This window comes from Dryobates pubescens, chromosome 11, assembly GCF_014839835.1.
Source record: "Dryobates pubescens isolate bDryPub1 chromosome 11, bDryPub1.pri, whole genome shotgun sequence".
Lineage (NCBI taxonomy): Eukaryota > Metazoa > Chordata > Aves > Piciformes > Picidae > Dryobates > Dryobates pubescens.
The window spans coordinates 30,385,571-30,402,521 of record NC_071622.1 but is presented as its reverse complement, the minus strand read 5'-3'; the positions used below and the strand labels follow the sequence as shown (position 1 = coordinate 30,402,521).

The 16,951-nt window shown below is 44.5% G+C and overlaps 1 protein-coding gene across 5 annotated transcripts in view; it reads left to right on the top strand.

Moving 5' to 3' along the window:
* Positions 1-14,231, top strand: part of FGGY (FGGY carbohydrate kinase domain containing) — a 353,247-nt gene extending 339,016 nt beyond the window's left edge. For 4 of the 5 annotated variants that reach the window (XM_054165659.1, XM_054165662.1, XM_054165660.1 and 1 more), the window contains 2 exons: positions 12,718-12,779; positions 14,119-14,228. In XM_054165659.1, coding sequence (XP_054021634.1) covers positions 12,718-12,779; positions 14,119-14,200 — 144 coding nt within the window. In that variant the 3' untranslated portion in view covers positions 14,201-14,228. Of the gene's footprint in view, positions 1-12,717; positions 12,780-14,118 lie in introns of all 5 variants that reach the window. The other variant, XM_054165661.1, reaches the window with a different exon arrangement.
* The last annotated feature ends 2,720 nt before the right edge of the window (positions 14,232-16,951 follow it).

The window sequence follows — 16,951 nt, the reverse complement described above, 5'->3', positions numbered from 1 at the left end:
AGTAGTTCAGCTAGATACGGTACAGTCTGCTTTGCACTCCAGTCACTTTGGTTCTGGAGCATGTCCAAAGAAGGGCAACAAAGCTGGTGAAGGGTCTGAAGCATAAGTCTTGTGAAGAGCAGCTGAGGGAGACCTTCTCATTCTCTACAACTCCCTGAAAGGAGGTAGGAGTCAGGTGGGGGCCAAGCCCTTATCCCTGGTAACAACTGATAGGTCAAGAGGAAATGGCCTTGAAGTCGCACCAGGGGAGGGTTAGGTTTGACATTAGGAAATAGTTCTTCTCCAGAAGTGTTGTCAAGCCCTGGAACAGGCTGCCCATGGAAGCTGTGGAGTCCACATCCCTGGAGGGGTTTCAAAACTGTGTTGATGTGGTGCAAAGCAACATGGTTTAGTGGTGGACTTGGCAGTGCTGGGTTAACAGTTGGGCTTGATGATCTTAAAGGTCTCTTCTGCCCAAAACTGCTCTATGCTTTTGTAGAGATCTTCTCAATTTATTCTAACACCAATGACCAATCTAGAGCAGAACAATGGGGAGGTGCACTTAGAAAAGCTGTGTAGTAAAATAAAGACTATTCAGATAAAAGCAATTAAATTTCCCCCTCTACATTCCAGACCTCTTGCAGCCAAAGACTACCTTTGAGCAAAAACTGAGTTTTTGCCTCCCCCCACCCCCCCCAATCAATTTGCTGTATTAAGCTATTTCCAAAGTAAAAAAAAGAATGTTGCTAATGGAAAATCGAAACAAATCTGGGATTTTGAGCTAGTGGAGGATTCGTGCAAGTAAAGAGGCTGTACAAAAGGAGCATTCATCTTGAAATGACAGATAAGTGCTAAGGACAGGACTGCAATCCGTAAATATGTTAGCACTTTAGGCGAGAGCACAGCTTCAGCACTTGTTAGACTCATCAGCTACTGTAAACAATATGGATCTTTGAAATGATCTCTGCTGAGATCTCAGCACATTAGATAATGATATAGTTGTTCATTTTTGCTTCTTCTGTTTTGTTGTGTGTGTGTTTTTTTCAGAAAGTCCTTTCTGCAAAGAATAGGCCCTTGGTGCTGCCAGCACACACACACATCGTTCTCCATGAGCAGCCCCAGCGAGGGCTGCAGAGTCCCTGTGGGGAGCAAAGAACAAGCCTGCAGAGCTGGGCTCTGCCTTTCCCGATTTATGCAGGAGTGAGGAACAGTATGTGCAGCTGTGGAATGACTTTCCTCTCATGCCTGTGCCTCTACCCAAGGCTGGGAAAGGCTCTTTGAGGTCATCCAGGCTCAGTTCACAGTGAGGACGCTGCTTCAAGTCTGATTTTAAAAGGCAATCCGTTCGTGTGGTAGTCGCAGTTTCTCTTGCGTAGCTTTGCAAAGGGTTAACAGTGACCGAGCTGTAACAATGGAGGGTTTCATGTTGTGAAAACTGCATGCAATAGACATTAATTTGAAACCAATAAATCCACTTTGCAAAGGGCGCTATAAAAAGCTTGCATACCACCATAACTCGCAAACGCTCGCTGACCTCGCCGAGGTTCTGATTGGTGACCTACAAGTGAAAAGCTCCATGAGCCATTTGAGTCTCTGCTATTCATCTCTTCTCTCAGCTTGCTGTCTTTAAATAAAAGGACAGATCCTCAGCAGCAGGAACTGGCTCATGTCTTAGGATCAGCTGAGTCGTGAAGCACAAAGCGTTTTTTCTTCAGTTGTGTTCCACATTGGCCAAATTTCCCTCCAAAGTGTTTGATATTAATCTAGTGGTGTTACTGAGTGAGAAACTGAGGTGCAAGAAGACTTCTGTGACTTGTCTAAGATGAAAATTTAGGAGCCAATGTAAGGAGCCCTCTTTAGAGTCCCAGCAGTTGTGCAGGGAAGTGCTTTTCCCTGTAAGAGCTTCAAGAGCAGTGGGTTAGAAATGTCTCATTAATGTGCACGAATGAGCAAGTTTGCTTGGAAACTGAAGCCACAAGGTGCAGTTCACTGGAGGCTTCTTAAAACATGGGAAATGGGATGGGACAGCAGACTGAAAGTAGAAATGGTGACTGGCTGGGTGTTACAAGAGCATCCTTGTGGAGAGATTTGGTGCTCCTTGTCTTTCCAAGCTTATAAAAGGCTCACCAGTCCTCCCACCTAGCCAACAAATTGGAGATGGGAATTTGGAGACTGCCTATTCTCTGTCCTATTCTCTGAAAGATCTCAGCCTTAAAGATAAGCCCAGGGGCAGGATGGTGCTGTATTAGATCTCAGGCTGTGAGCCAGCCAAGCTCTGCTACCACTGGTGATGACTCACTCACATGCTAACTGCACTTTTGCATCTAGCTGGTGTGTTTTCAGACAGACCCAGCCATTGTTTTGGGCACAGTCAATTATAAAATGTGCTCTTTTTCTATTTGCCAAATGAATGCAAATGCTTTCTTAGAAGATCTACTTAGGAAAAAAAATGCCTCAGATACCTTTAAAAATTCTTGCTGGCAGTGCTGGGTGGCAGGTTGAGATTTGCTCATTAAGCAGGTTGTGCAATATTGCTGTAATCAAAGACTCTTCTATGGCTCTGGGCCAGGTGGGGATTAGTAGCCCTTGGGTTGGGGTTTGTGTAGGAAAATGTCAGGCCTGACAGGTAGCTGCAGTAGTGATGAGTGTGGCTTTCAACATTTACCAACATGAACATTTTCTTCCCATTGAATTTCTTTAAGTTGGTGTTGAGAGCTGCTTCTAGGTAATAAATGTAATTGCAATGCACAGAGAGCTTATGTGTGTGGAGGTTCCTGCTTACAGAGACTCTTTAATGCTAAGGAAAACTGTATCTACCATTCCCAGTGATCTCCAAGAGATACAAGCCAGGCCTTTTAGGAGCAAGGGGAGCAAAATGACTGCTCTGATGTGACAACTGCTTTTTTCTTTCTGAATTCTGTGTCTGCAGGAATCCCACAGTTCAGGTTGAGCTTCTCCCTTGCTGCTGTTAGAACATATTTGGCTATGGCTACAGTTTGGCCATCCCATCAGCCAGACTAAGCTTCCCAGGTTTTTAAGGAATCAGGAGCTTTCTGAAAATTCATAGCAATGTGTGTCCAGCACTTAAAGTGTTTATTAGGAACAGCAGTGTTCTTAAAGGGTGGTTTTAATGGAGGAAGAGCAAGAGAGCAGCAGCTTCTAGTGGCAGAAGATCAAGATGCCACTGATTTTCAGACCTAGAGAAGAGAAGGTGCCCCATTTTTAACAAAACAGGACAGTATCAGCAGCTCATCAGTGTGCCTTGCTTCAGCTCTCACTCAGTTTAGTCCCTTCTAACCTCTAATTGGGGAAAGAAGAATATTTTTTGGAGCAGAAAAATCTAGAAAAGTTTACTAACTCCTTGTCTGTAGCAGTCACGGCAAGGAAACCAACTGCCTTCTGCCATAGACAAATGTCCTCTCTGTGCTGTGCTTCACAAGGAGAAAGGGCCTACAGTCCCATCCTAAACTCAACTGATTTTTCATTTCTTCTGTTCTGCTCTTTGCCAGCCATACACTGGATAGCTATAAAATTACTGTTTTCAGTGAGATTTAAATTTTTTTGTTGGAGATGGGACGTCTATAAGGTCACTGGAAAGGCTTTCTTCATATTTTAATGCAATTTTACTCTCCCTTTTAACATCTCAACCTTCTGCTGGTTTACAGTAGTGTAAGACTGGGGTTTTTTTTAAAAGATCTCTTGGTTGTTTGTTTTTTTATGAGCCCCTGTCCAGGGTAATTTCCCAAATGCAGTCCAGATTGGGTAAAATGTAAGCATATTTCTGAGGTATAGAATTATTATTTGTTTTTAAATAAACCACACATCAGATTAGCTAGATAAAAAATAATCCCAAATCAAAACTCACAGCAGGGATTTCCCTCATTAACCTCAGGTAGACACTAGAGCATTGCAAAAACTGTATATGAAAGATGAAGGGGAAAGGAAAATCTTCTCAGTCAGTGTTGGAAATGGGGAAAGAATAATTAGATGGAGAAGAGTGAAATGTTGCTAATAGTTTGGATTTCTTGATGGAGTAACCCTAAAGCATAGTGTGGGCAGAAGGTGGTTTTATGACTAAATCCCAGCTAGATCCCCCCCAAAATGCTAAGACCCTCTGAGTGGGGAAATGAAGGGAGAGACCTGTGCAGATTAATTAGATTGGAAAAATGTTTTGACAGCATGAGTGAACATATGGAAAGAATTGAGAGAACCTGATCCAGTTCCCCATGTGTAAATGATGCCTTAGCCATAGCTCATAAAGTAAATACAGATGAAAAAAAAAAAAGGAAAAAAAGTCTCTTTTCCTCTTTTTCTATCCCCTCCCCCCAGTAAACCCCAGTCCATTGCCAGATGGCAAATAAAAGTTTGAACTTGGTGACTAAATGTGAGGAGGGCCAAATGTTCAGTGTGAATATGAAAAGAGATCAGCTGAATAAATCTGAGTTTTGCACCTTGGAGGAAGCGGTGCAGTTCAACAAAATATTGTGTCAAGTCCACAGCCCAGTGTCAGGATATCCTGTGCAGATGCTTGCTCTTCAGCTTTTCTGCTTTACCCTCTCCTGGCCAAGTGGCTCCTTCTGCTTTCTGCTCAGCTCACTTCTTTTGTTGTGCACGTTAGTGTGGGAGCATGCACCTGCCCTGCCTGCCCCAAAGGTTTTACCACTAAAACTGAGAGTAAAAGCATTAGGACAGATGCTGCAAGCCAAGGGTGAGAAGGTAGCTGGAGAAGCCAAAGAACTTGTTCCAGGTTATGCACGGGAGCAGAGCTCCCAGGCTTAGTTTACTCTAACACCAGCAACAATGAGCTGTAGTGCAGTGCCTGTGTTGGGATCTAAAGTCGGACTCTGCTCTCGTGACTCCCAGGTGAGCTTGCATTCTGTTAACAGCTGCCTGCAGGACATTTCCAAGCTTTAGAAGTGGCTTAAATGGATATATTTTCATGTGGTTTATATGAACAAATTTTGGAGCCTATTGTGACAGTGATGCTGTATGTCAACAAATTTATTCCACATGTGCAGTCAAGGAGACTTCTCTTTGGCATTGCCATGGCATTGCCATTCATGATATGGGACCAGTAAGGAGGCAGAGTGGGCTGCAGGCTGTGGTGGGCAGGCTGGGCAGAGGTCTCTGCTACAGTAGTTGCATCTTTGCAGTGTCTGTATTGCAGCTATCTTGGATCTGCATACACAAATGTGGTGAAGGGGCACATGCTTCATGGATAAGTCATGGCAGCTCATGTCAGGGTAAGCATGGCCAAGGGTAAGCATGGTTAAACCAGGCCCCAGCTCTGGCACACACTGCTTAGATGTTGCCCACAGACTGTTGATTCATGGCACCCAGTGCCAGCAATCTGTGAAACTGAAACAGGAGATAAACACTTGGGCACTTTCCATTGCCTGGGTAAGCTGAAACCCCTGCTAAGCTGTCAAGTTTGCATCCAAGCTGCTTTGGGTGCTAAGAGCTGCCAGCAGCGGAGCCCTCACAAAGCAAACTGCTTAATTATTTGATGGTCAAAGGCAACTCGAGGGAGCGCAGAGTCAAATCAACAACAAACCAACCTATATTTAGTAGCAGTGTGGCTGGAGCTTAGACCCAAACATAGTTTCCAGCTGATAGATGATGTGGCAATCATAGCTGACCCTCATCCCATTCTAAATTTGGTTTGTGGAATAAGTAATTAATATCATCACTAGCACAACGAGCCACCCTTCACAGCAGCTGCATTGCCACTGCTGCTCCTCTTATGGCTTTGTCTGTCGGCTGGCTATCCTGGCTGAAGCACAAGTGCTGTGTGGCACTGAGCTACAGTGGCCACAGCCTGTCTGCCACTCAGGCAGAGTAAAAGTAGGTGCTCTGGAGGCAGAAGTGGTGTCATGCCCTTATCTGCCCCTGTCTCCACTGTTAGGAGATTTTCTTCCCATTGTTTGCAGTCTCTGATGCTAAGGAGTGAAAACCACATGGTAGAGGACAGGTTGAGTGATCTGTACTTCAGTGAGTTGTCAAGGGCTCTGGGGACAACCTGACAGTTTACAAACTGCCTACAAGCCAAACCAAACCTGGGAGACAGCAATGGGTGCAGCCTATTTCAAAGGGAGGTAACTCAATATTAAAAGAGCAAATTGCATGTCCCAAGTAATTTGGAGAATATGCTGTGAACTTTATAGATCCTAATTTAGCACTTGAACCAGACAACTACTTTGTCTCAGTACTGGGGATCCATCCAGTTGACCTTTGTTAACTGAAGTTGAGTGTTTTAAAGTAGAATTGGCTTCTTCTAAGCTACCTTCATCATTTCTTCCACAAACAATTACATGAAATACTGCTGTGAGATGGGCTGGTGCTCTTACTGAGTGTAGGGATAGTGAGACTCAAAAGGCCAGTGGCTGCTCCTGGAAGACAGACCTGAGTGCAAGTCCTGAGCTGATGTTCTGCTGGCTAGACCCCCCATCCTTCCATCCTGTTCTCCCTCTGTCTATGTAGTCTCACTTACAGACACAGACAGACAGAAACACTCCTTCTGTCTCTCTGAGGTTTGATACGAGCACAGAAGTATATGTTGGAACAGAGCAAAAGAAAAATACAAGCTTGTGTGAATTTTTCCACCTTTTCACTAAATGAATGAAAGCCAAATTTTCACACTTTGGTCTTAGGTGTGAAATTTTTGCTCAGCTCTAATATTTATCCATAATGTGTTTTAAAAACTTGGCTCATTCAATTCAGAATACCACAGAGAATTGAGTTACAGAATCTGGGCTTTGTGCATGCTGCCAAGATCTGCCCCTATAACTCAAACAAATTTAAAGGGGGGGAAAAAAAAAACCACTAGAAAAATATTGTATATGGTCCATCACATGCTTTCTTCATGCAGTCATATACCACTAAAAGGTAATGTTCTGCTAGGGCTGCGTTACATAAATACATCCAAGGAACTCCCTTAAGCATAGATAAGATGAATTTTGCATCTCCAGGCTCTTGAGTAAGCAGACTCTAAATAAAGGCCTGTAAGGGAATGGCAGCCTTGCTTACAGTCCTTAGAAAAGTTTACAAGTGTTTCTTAAACATCAGCATTTCAAGAAATCTATTTATTCCCCTCAAATCCAAATATAGCTCTGCCCAGACTTCTTAAAATGATGCTGGTTATCATCTGTTAGTCTCAGCTATCGTGTGTGGAATAGAGATGAGAGAAAAGCTCTGCACTGTTGAGAAGGGTAAAACTTACTATGTATGACATTTACTGTAGCTGTTATGAGGACATTGAAGTGTGAGGTCAGTCCCTTTGAAGGTACTTAAACACCTGCTGAGTTCTGCAGATCAGAACAGTTCTGGTGGGGAAGAATGTTCTCACATTTCTGCTCCTACATTTCTGTCTACTGTGAATGGGGCAACTTTTCAATTATGTTTCTTTGGTGCTAGATCTGGGAGACCAGCACTGTACAAAACCTCCAGAGCTGAGAGTGGCCTGAGTGGGAGTCTAAGTAATGAGTTCAGGGTAATAAAGGTGAAATTCTGTTTGGAGCTCTTTGTGGTTCAGAAATTGAGACTGACCTTGATGGAGGCACTCGTGTCACTCTCGGGAACGTGTGAAGCATGCTTGCTGGTACAGGTTGGTCACTATGCTTGGCTGTAAAAATGGTGACAGTTGATCACTTGGCTTGTACTGGCACAATAAAAATGAATGTAATTTTCTCCCTTTGCCCAACTACTGATATGAGGTGAATTTGGGAAGAGGAAGAGCAAGCCATGCGTCTTATTCCAGCTTGTTCTGAGATTCCTGAATTAGTTACAAGTTATAATCCAAAACTGGTTTGCAGAAAAGTTATTTTTCACCCTTCCTATTTCATTCTTGGTGTAACAGAATCACAGCTGTCAAGGGCAAGCCATAAACCAGCAGCATTCCCAAGCAAAACTTGCTTCATTTGCATTTGGGTGGCCCTTTAGTTTTCATGCTGTCCAAGGATCCTTCCTCCAGCAGCTGGTGCACTGTTACTAGAGCAAGGAACATGGCCCAGTTTGGTGAGCTTTGCTGTGTGCTTTTGTATGTGCAGGCCAAATGGGTTCAGCCACTGAAATAGCACAGCGGAGCTTCAGATGATGTGGGCTGGTTTTTACTGTTAGTAAGTACAGTAGGTAAAAGTCTGAACTTTTCTTGGGGTTGTCAAAATGAGTAAGTGGGGAGAACGTAGATGAGAAACTGCATTTGTGCTCAGAAGCCTCATCCATTTAACTTCAGAAACAGTTTCTAAAGCATCTAAATAAAGCAAAAGCCCAAATTCTAAGGTGACTGACGTTGCCAGCTCATTAATTTCAATGGGATTTTGTTACTTGATATCTTTACTTAAGGCTGATGTCCCTAAACCTGAGTTCTCATTTCACATGCTATTAAGGCTCTACATCCTACTGACGTTTAGTAATACTCAGCCATGTCCTTTGGTATCTACTGAATCACAGAGCTGGGAACTATTCACAAGTGGACTCATCTTCCTTGGCTCCCTCTGTAGGTCCAAGGAGGATGGGCTGCTCTTGTGAGATGTGCAGGCACATGCTGGCTGCTTTGAGGCAGCTCTTGCAGGAGCCCACTGGGTAGGGAATTGGAGAAGCCTGGTCTCTCAATCTAAAGCTAGCCTCTGTAAGCACCTCTGGTGGATTCTTGATGCCAGGTCTACATGCTTTTCCTGGTGCCTCCTGGCATGACAGAGTAGCTTTTCCTTTCCATTACTGAAGGACCAACAATTGAAATGTCCAGCTTCTATATGCAGTGTCAAACCAGGCTTTCTCTAGGAGATAAGAGTTTCCCTGGGTTCCAAAAAGAGCTCCTCTGGGAGATTTACTGCTTGTTAAGAATACCCTGGTGTGGCACTTGGGCACTTGAAACCCAACACGCTGGTGTCTTCAACTTAGCCCCTGACCCAGATCACACTGAAGAATAGGTTTCAGCCACCAGTACCAAATGAATCTGAATGACTACTGACCTTTCAGCAGCAAAATGGCACCTTGCCCTAAAATCTTGGTGGATCTTGAAGAACTTGATTCCCTGGGCCTGCGTTCCTTCTCTCCCAGGCAGGGTAACTCTGTCTGTGGTAAGCAGAGTGTTTACTGGCTTGTATCTGTCTCAGCTTTGACACTCTAACAAAAGGTTAGGAATCATGAATGCATCCCTTTATTTCTGCTCCACAGTGCCTCTCTTTTTTTTCTGTGTAAACCCTTCACTTGCCTCTTGCCCAGCCTTTAGAAATAATGATCAAATGCGAACTTTTAGGGTTTATTTATAGCATAGCCTTTATGGAAAGAGAGAAAAGAAATGATTAAAAAGCAATTTTACAAAATATTTTGTTTTAAGAGAGAATTCATTGTGTTTAACTCACTGTATTCATTGTGCTGTCTAGACTGGCAAACAGAGAAGAGAAAGCGTCATTCAAATTAAGATTGTGAAATTCTTGGTGACTGGAATTATGGATTTGGATGTCAACCCTCTAACTATTTCTGAACAGCAGTATTATCACTTTGCTATATTTAAGGCTTTGTTGGAGACAGAGCAGTGCACAAGGTTGATCTGATTCAGTAAGGCCAGTCTAATGTTCCTTTGTTTCCCATTTCATTATAAATTCATATTTTCAATGTTCTGTTCCTCTTTGTCCCCAGAAAATTGTTGAAAAGCCTCTCCTCTGGGAGTAAAGTTTTTGTTCAAACTAACAATGACCAAACTGGCTTTTAAAAAAATGGGGGGAAAAAAAACCACAACCCAACCAGAAAACAACCCTGCTCAACCGAAATGCAAATGGAGAGGGAACTCATGTAGGATATTTTTGAGCACTGTAGAATGAGTGAGCTGGTAAAAATTGCTGGTTGTGTATTTTTTTTAGCATGTTATTCCACATTGCTGTGGTAGTTGCTGAGAGACTGTAGTGCTGTGGATTCTCCAAAACCTGTGTATTTTCAGCAGATTTAAAAACACAAAAGTATTTCAGTTGATAAGCCAGAAAAACTGCTTTGGCATCTTCCTCCTTACCTAAAAGGGGAGAGATGAGTGAACCAGCAGAATAATCACAGAATGGTAGGGGTTGGAAGGTACCTCTATAGTTCAGCTAGTCCGACCCCAAGAAGATAACAAGGCTTGTTCCCTAGTTTAGATGAAGCCTTGAGGGACATGTTTTCCTATGGGGACCCTTCTAGCCTGTCCTGCTCCCAGCCCCAGGGGTACAATTTCAGCTTCTCCAACTAAACAACCAAGGATGGGGGCCTCTGTGCCAGGGATTTCAGGTTCAGAGAGATCTCAGAGGGAGGGTATGAGCCTTTCACCAGCCTTATGCAGACGTGGTTTCACTCTTTGATGACCATGGTCTGTTCTGTCTTGAGCCAGCCTGGGGAGACCTGGAGTTAGATGAGTAACAGCATGAAAATAAAACCTGTCTGGAGATATGTTTATCTCAAAAGCCTGGCTTATTTCCCAAAGAAGCAGGAATGCATTTTTCAGCCCTGGAAGTTGTAAGTGGCCCCAGAGTAAAGCAGAACATGAGCATGTGGATTACTTACAGCAGAGCAGAACATGTGCTGGGAGCAGCACTGTTTGTGTCCTGTTCTCCTAACACTGCCCAGGACAGGGCAGCAGCAGAAGGCGGCAGGGACTCTTGTGTGCACAGACAGGGTGAACAGCAAAGTTTGGCCATTTTCTAGGATGTTCTGACCCTTTAGATATTGTGGGTTTATTTTTGTGCAGTATCTCCAGGGCAGATGAAAAGGAGGTGTAAAGCAGGGAGCAGAAAGCAAGGTGACTCTTTCCATTAGTGAGTGCTTCAAGGAGCTGTGCCTTTGCCATAAAGACACAACACTGTCTGGGGAGCCAGACTTGGTTGTAACAGAGGGAACTCTTTTTTTCCCTCAGGGTTCCTTTTATCTGTGTTCTTTCAGGGGTTTTTTTTGGGTAGCTTCTAAATCCATCTGTCTGTGTAAATGGCTATAAAAGATGAGACTATTGTAAACAGGAACAATGCTTGAGCTGGTGTTACCTGTGAAGGAACAGGGAATAAAATGCCAGTTTCTCTTATGGGAAAAGATACCAACCTTTCCATGCCACTGTTTTAATCTCTCTGGTGTGTGGAGGGTCTGTGCCAGCAGGCTCACATGTCCCAAGGATAAGAACACACTATCTCAATGGAAGTGTTATTTCAAGGGTGTTTCTTGGGGAATCAAAGTACAATCAACTTCTGCACACGTGAAAGAGTATGAGCAGAAGCGTGCACAGAAATGCTCCCTTCTCCTTTTATCAGAAGCATCACTGGCAGTGCTTGTCACTTTGGTAGAGCCACAATTTCAGCCAGTAATAACCCCCTGAAGCTGACAAAAGTAGAAAGTACATGTGCCACACTCCAGTGGCATGGTTGGCCTGTCAGTATACAAGGACATGTTGATGTTGAAGGATGAAGTAGACAGGCACAGAACATGCCAGATAATAGTGCAGGTTCAGCCAAGAGGCAGAGCTGGGGCTACCTGCTGCTCTGGCACATGGGTGGCATGGGAGCTGGCTGCATTTAGGCCATGATCATATTTCTTTAACATGGAGGAAATGGGAAACCAGAAAATGCTGCTCATCTGGCTGATCCTCAGGCTGCCTGCCTCCTCTGGGTGGCTGAAACTCTGCTTTCATTGCTCATCGAGTTCTAGGAGATCCTCAGCTGTGAAATGCTGGATTAGTGGAAAGCAAAGACTTTCCTACAGCAGATACTGCAGCCCATAAAATCATCCAGCCCTTTTAAGTATCTAGCCATGGTGGTTCACCAGATGCTTTCCAGCAGCAGCACAGGCTGACTGTTCTCCAGGGGTCATGCTGATACTCTCCCAGCACTGTGCCTTAGGCAGTAACATTAGAACAGATTTAGGGTCCTATTTAGGAACTATGAACACTGATACTGATTTAGTCAGACACCACTTCTTCAGTCCTGATCTTTGATGTTTAGCATTGTTCCATCTGAAAGCTATTGCTTTAATGCTCCTGGAGAAACAACTTCCACTGAAAACAGCCTGTGCCTGCTGCCTCCACTCTTGCCAGAGACACTAATCATTTCTGTTAACATCAGTGATTAGTGTCTCATTCCAGTGGGATTGTTCAGGAGAATCCTCAAAAAAATCAGAATCTCACAGAGTTCAGGGAAGGAACCAAATTGTTTGGTCCTCTCCTTTCCATATGTGGCTCTCTCCCAGAGACAACCTCTGCAGGGGATTATGTGAGATCCTTTCATCTGTTTTATTTTGGCTGAAAGCAGAGTGGAATCAAAAGTCTGTCTCTTACACCTTGATACTGGAGTTGGAGGGCAGCTGTGGGCTCCGTAACAGAACTTTAGCTTCTGGAGCACACTTGAGTCCTCCCTTGATGGAGGGAATTGATACTTGAAGAATATGATTAAGAGATCTGCTGTGCAGTGTCATTTTCTTTGCGAAATCTCCCCTCTGGGGATGCAGTGTTTAACATTTCCTTTGCTCAGTGTAAATAACAAAAGATAAGTCTGTTCTGCATCGGACTCCCAGTAAGAAAGAGGAACAGATTTTGGTTTACTGAGGGGTCTGCAGGACTTTGTTCTCATGACTACTTTATAATGGGATTGAACGTATTTTATGCCATCTGGCCTGTTCAGCCGAAACAAAATACATCAGTAATGTTCCGATTGGTTTTGAAACATCTTGTTCTTGTCAAAAAGTATTTTAAACCGAAACAGGCTTTTCCAGTTTGTGTTTGTCTTTTCCTAGGAGGCCATGGCAAAAATGGGGAAAATCGGGAGAGTTGTGCAGCCTGCCCAGGAGCATAAAAGGTAATCCTGCCTTTGGTGTGTTTCTCTGACAATTGACTCACAATGAAGCTGAGGTCTGCCTCTACAGCCCTGGATTCAAGCCCTGCTTGAATGCAGCAGTATTTCTCACCCAGATTTTTTTTAAGGATTGTGTGGGCCTCCAGCTCTGTAACCTGGCTGGATGTTGGCATTTCCCCTCTACTCAGCATTGCTGAAGCTGCACCTCAGTTTTGGGCCCCAAGAATGACATTGAGGTGCTGGAGGGCTCCAGAGAAGGGCAGCAAAGCTGGTGAAGGGTCTAGAGCACAAGTCTGGTGAGGAGCAGCTGAGGGACCTAGGGCTGTTTAGTCTGGAGAAGAGGAGGCTGAGGAGAGATTTCATTGCTCTCTACAAGTACCTGAAAGGAGGTTAGAGCCAGGTAGAGGTCAGGCTCTTCTCCCAAGTAGCAAGTGACAGGACAAAAGGAAATGTCCTCAAGTTGCACCAGGGGAAGTTTAGGTTGGGTATTAAGAAATATTTCTTCCCTGGAAGACTTGTTGAGCCCTGGAGGGGTTTGAAAGCTGTGCAGTTGTGGTGCTGAAGGATACGGTGTAGTGGTGACCTGGAAGTGCTGGGTTAGAGGTGGGACTTGATGACCTTAGAGGTTTCTTCCAACCGAGAGGATTCGGTGACTGTATTTGCTGTCAGCGGGATGTCAGCCGTGGCCGTGGGCAGAGACTTTTCTTGGCAGCGTGAGGGATGCACCGAACGGGCCAGAAACTGGCGTGAGGCTCATAGAGCCCTCGACTCCTGGAATGTTTCGGGCGGGAAGGGACCTGTAGCAGTTAGGCAACCTGCCCTGCATTTCCGGATCCCCCCTAAACGCCTCGGTGCGGGGGAAGCCGAGGCGATGTCCGGGGCTGAGGCTGAAGCCCCCGGACGGCTCCAGCCCGCGGCGGCTCTCGGCGGGGCGCGCGCGCCCCCTGGCGGCGGAGGGGCGCGGGGTCCGCTATGGCGCGGCGCTTCAGGAGCCGGGTGGGATGAGGGGAATGGGAATGCCGGCGGGAATGGGAATGCCGGGGAGCCGGGTGCTCTCCTGCACTGAGACCGCGGGTAGAGGCGCAGCGAAGCCCCGGTGCCTGCCCGCTGCCGCGGTCTGAAAATGCACGATAAATGAAAGGTACCTTTATAACTTGAAGTCACTTGTTTGGGTGGAAACTGTGCTCCAGCAGCAGACAGCGCTCTGAGCATGGTGACAGTTGTGATTAGGAAAGAGTCAAAGCTTCTTTGATGCTAAAAGTGAAGGAGGTAAATGTATGTATTACAGGGAGTTTAAATCTCAGTATCCTAGGCTTTGCTCAAATTAGCTTTTCTTACACAGATTTTATGACAAGAAATACGAAGTGTTTCTGAAACTCGTGGAACACCAGAGAGAGTATCGTGCCATCATGAACGGCTTCTAACCCAGACTCGCGCCATCTGGGAACAGCAGGGATTACAAATTTACAGATACTCGTGATCAGGGTATTCTTACTATACTGTCCATGTTAAGAACATGCTTTTATCATTCAAGGTGTACATTTTAATTTTTAATGATAAATAAAATGCACTCATTTCACTGTGAAGCACTGGGTGTTTTCTCTCAGTAACCCCTGCAGCCCAGGGACAAGGAATAACCATCTGCTCCAGCCAGAGAAGACCAGACAACCAGCTGCAGGTACCCCCGTGCCAGCGTGCAGACTGGCCCCAAGCAGGAACAGCCCAAGGCGTAACTCACTTGGAGTTGAAGCCCTTTGCCATGCTTGTCACAGGCAAGTACACCTGCCAGCAACACATGGGCCTTGATATTTTACTGTCTGCTACAGCTAAAACCTAAACATTACTTCCTTTGGGAAGTTCTGTTTGGGTATTTTTAACTCTGTACTTCTTTGGTGGCTGATGTTGGAGAATCACTTTGATAGCTATGTGGCTTTTTTCTTTCCGTTTCCTTCAGTTTTCTTCTTTTTTTCCTGTCTCCATTCTGCAGCACAGTCCTTTTACTATAAATAGTTTGTGCCTTTTTGTCTTTTGCAAGTAACTCAGCAGCAGCAGGTACAGGGAACCCAGGGGAAAAAGAAAGGGTTTCCCTTCTTAGGCTTGCATCTCTCAAAGCTTGGAAGCCTTCCTGACTGCCCAGTGGCCACATCCCATCAACCAAAGGCTTTTGTCTGTTCCCAGGTGGTTTTGAAGGCTGCTCTGGGTAGATGGTCCTACAGGCTATTGCCAGGCTCACAATGACAGATTGTGGCATAATTGGGTTGTGGAAGGAGAGAGTTTGGACACTCTGGTTGCATGCAACAAAAATATTTCACCTCTGATAGTTACAAACTGTTTTGATCTTGCAAGATGCAAACACTGCTGGTGCCTTCAGTGAAGTTCTCTCAGAAATTCATTGTTTCTCTGCTGTTTGTCTGTTACTTCTTAATGAAAGATACTATTCTATTTAAAAAGCAAGACCAGGGTCCCCACATGAGAACAGAAGAGCATATTCAGGTGAGTACAACTCTGTTGTAGGTTGCTGATGAGAACTCCTCTTTTCTTCTTACTATGAACTGCCACCCTGCTCACCTCACCCTGGTGAGCCTGTAGTATGCCAGAGAAACCACCTACAGCCTCTTTCCACAGAGGGAGTGTTCACAGAGATGGAGCCCATCTTTATGCACTTAGCTTGAGAGAAATTCCAGGCTTTAGTATTGGCATTGGTTGTTGTAGTCGGTTGAGAGAAGGCCCAGCTCTCCCTCCCCCCCAGAGAAAGAAACCACAGCTGGGCCTTCTCTCAACCGACTACAGTTGTAATTCCCAGCTAAATGCAAACAGAAGTTACACAATAACAAAATTACACTTAAGAGAACTTGGAAAATAATAGTTGGGGGTGGGAGGGGGTGGGGGGGTTGTTTGTTTGTTTGTTTGTTTTATGTTAGTAGTCAGAACTCAAAAACATCTGGTAATTTTTTTAAAGAAACAATGCACTTCCTGCCTTGTAGTTCATGGAAAAGCAATTGTTGCCATTTCCAAAGTACCCATTGTTAAGAGAAACAGCTTGACAAGTTCAGGGACATAATTAAAGACAATGAAAGTTGATGGGAATAAAATGAAGAAACTTCTTAACAAAAAGGATATAGCAAGCAAGAAAACAACTACAACATATTGGTATATCATAGCTTACAGTAAAACATGGCAGCTGAAAACATGCAGAAGAAAAAAAAACAGTTGGAGAGCAGTGTATTGTGAACAATAAATATTCATCAATTTTAATGTGTCTATTTTAATGTACAATTCATATGTAAAAAGAATTTCACTGCCTCCACATACACAAATTTGAAGGGACAGATGTGCAGGCCTGCCTGGCACTGTACCATTACATTTAACTCTTTGCAGCTCAACACAGACATGCATGCGCACACACACAAACAAACTTTCCATAAACTTTCTGCTCTTTGTTACCATCATAAAACTGGCCTTGGTCCCTCTGGCTGGGCTGGTACCAAGACTGGCATGGGAATCACAAGGAGTGTATGAAGTCTGGTAAGGAAACAGTCAGTCATGCTGGCTTCATTAAAGCTTAGGTGGACAGGGGTTTAAGGAAGCTCTGTACCTTGCATGGGCTTATACAACAGAGTTGCGTAGAGATTTGTTCATGTTTCTTGCATGAATTTTGTTACTGCTTTTCTCCCCTTGTAATACTTTCCTAGTTGCATTTTTGTTCCAAGCCAGTCCTCGTACCAGTTTCATATTCTCCAGTTTAAACCAGGGCAACTTCTTGCGGAGCTGTAAACCCATCTGTGTTCCAGCAGATGTGTGATCAGCTGTGGTAACACAGAGCACTGATACCAGGGTTTGTAATGATCCTGCCCAGCGTTCCTTGTGTTGTACAAGACTGAGCAAATTGAACAGTTTGCTGAGTTCTCAAATTAAAATTTTATTCATGTTGAGCCAAGATGTAAAATATTAAAGCTCAGGAGTTCTAAACCTCCTCAACTGCATGTTGATTTGGTTTGTAATTTTAAGCTCTGTTCATAGCTTGAGGCATTTTCAGTTCAGGCACTTTGTGTCTAGATAAGTTACAGGAATATGAAGCATGAAGGAGTCCAGCAAGTACAGAGTGTAAAACTGGCTGCCTAAGCGCTTGCACATCAAATCGCTTGGCCATGCCAAGCTTTGCTGAGTCTTGCTTC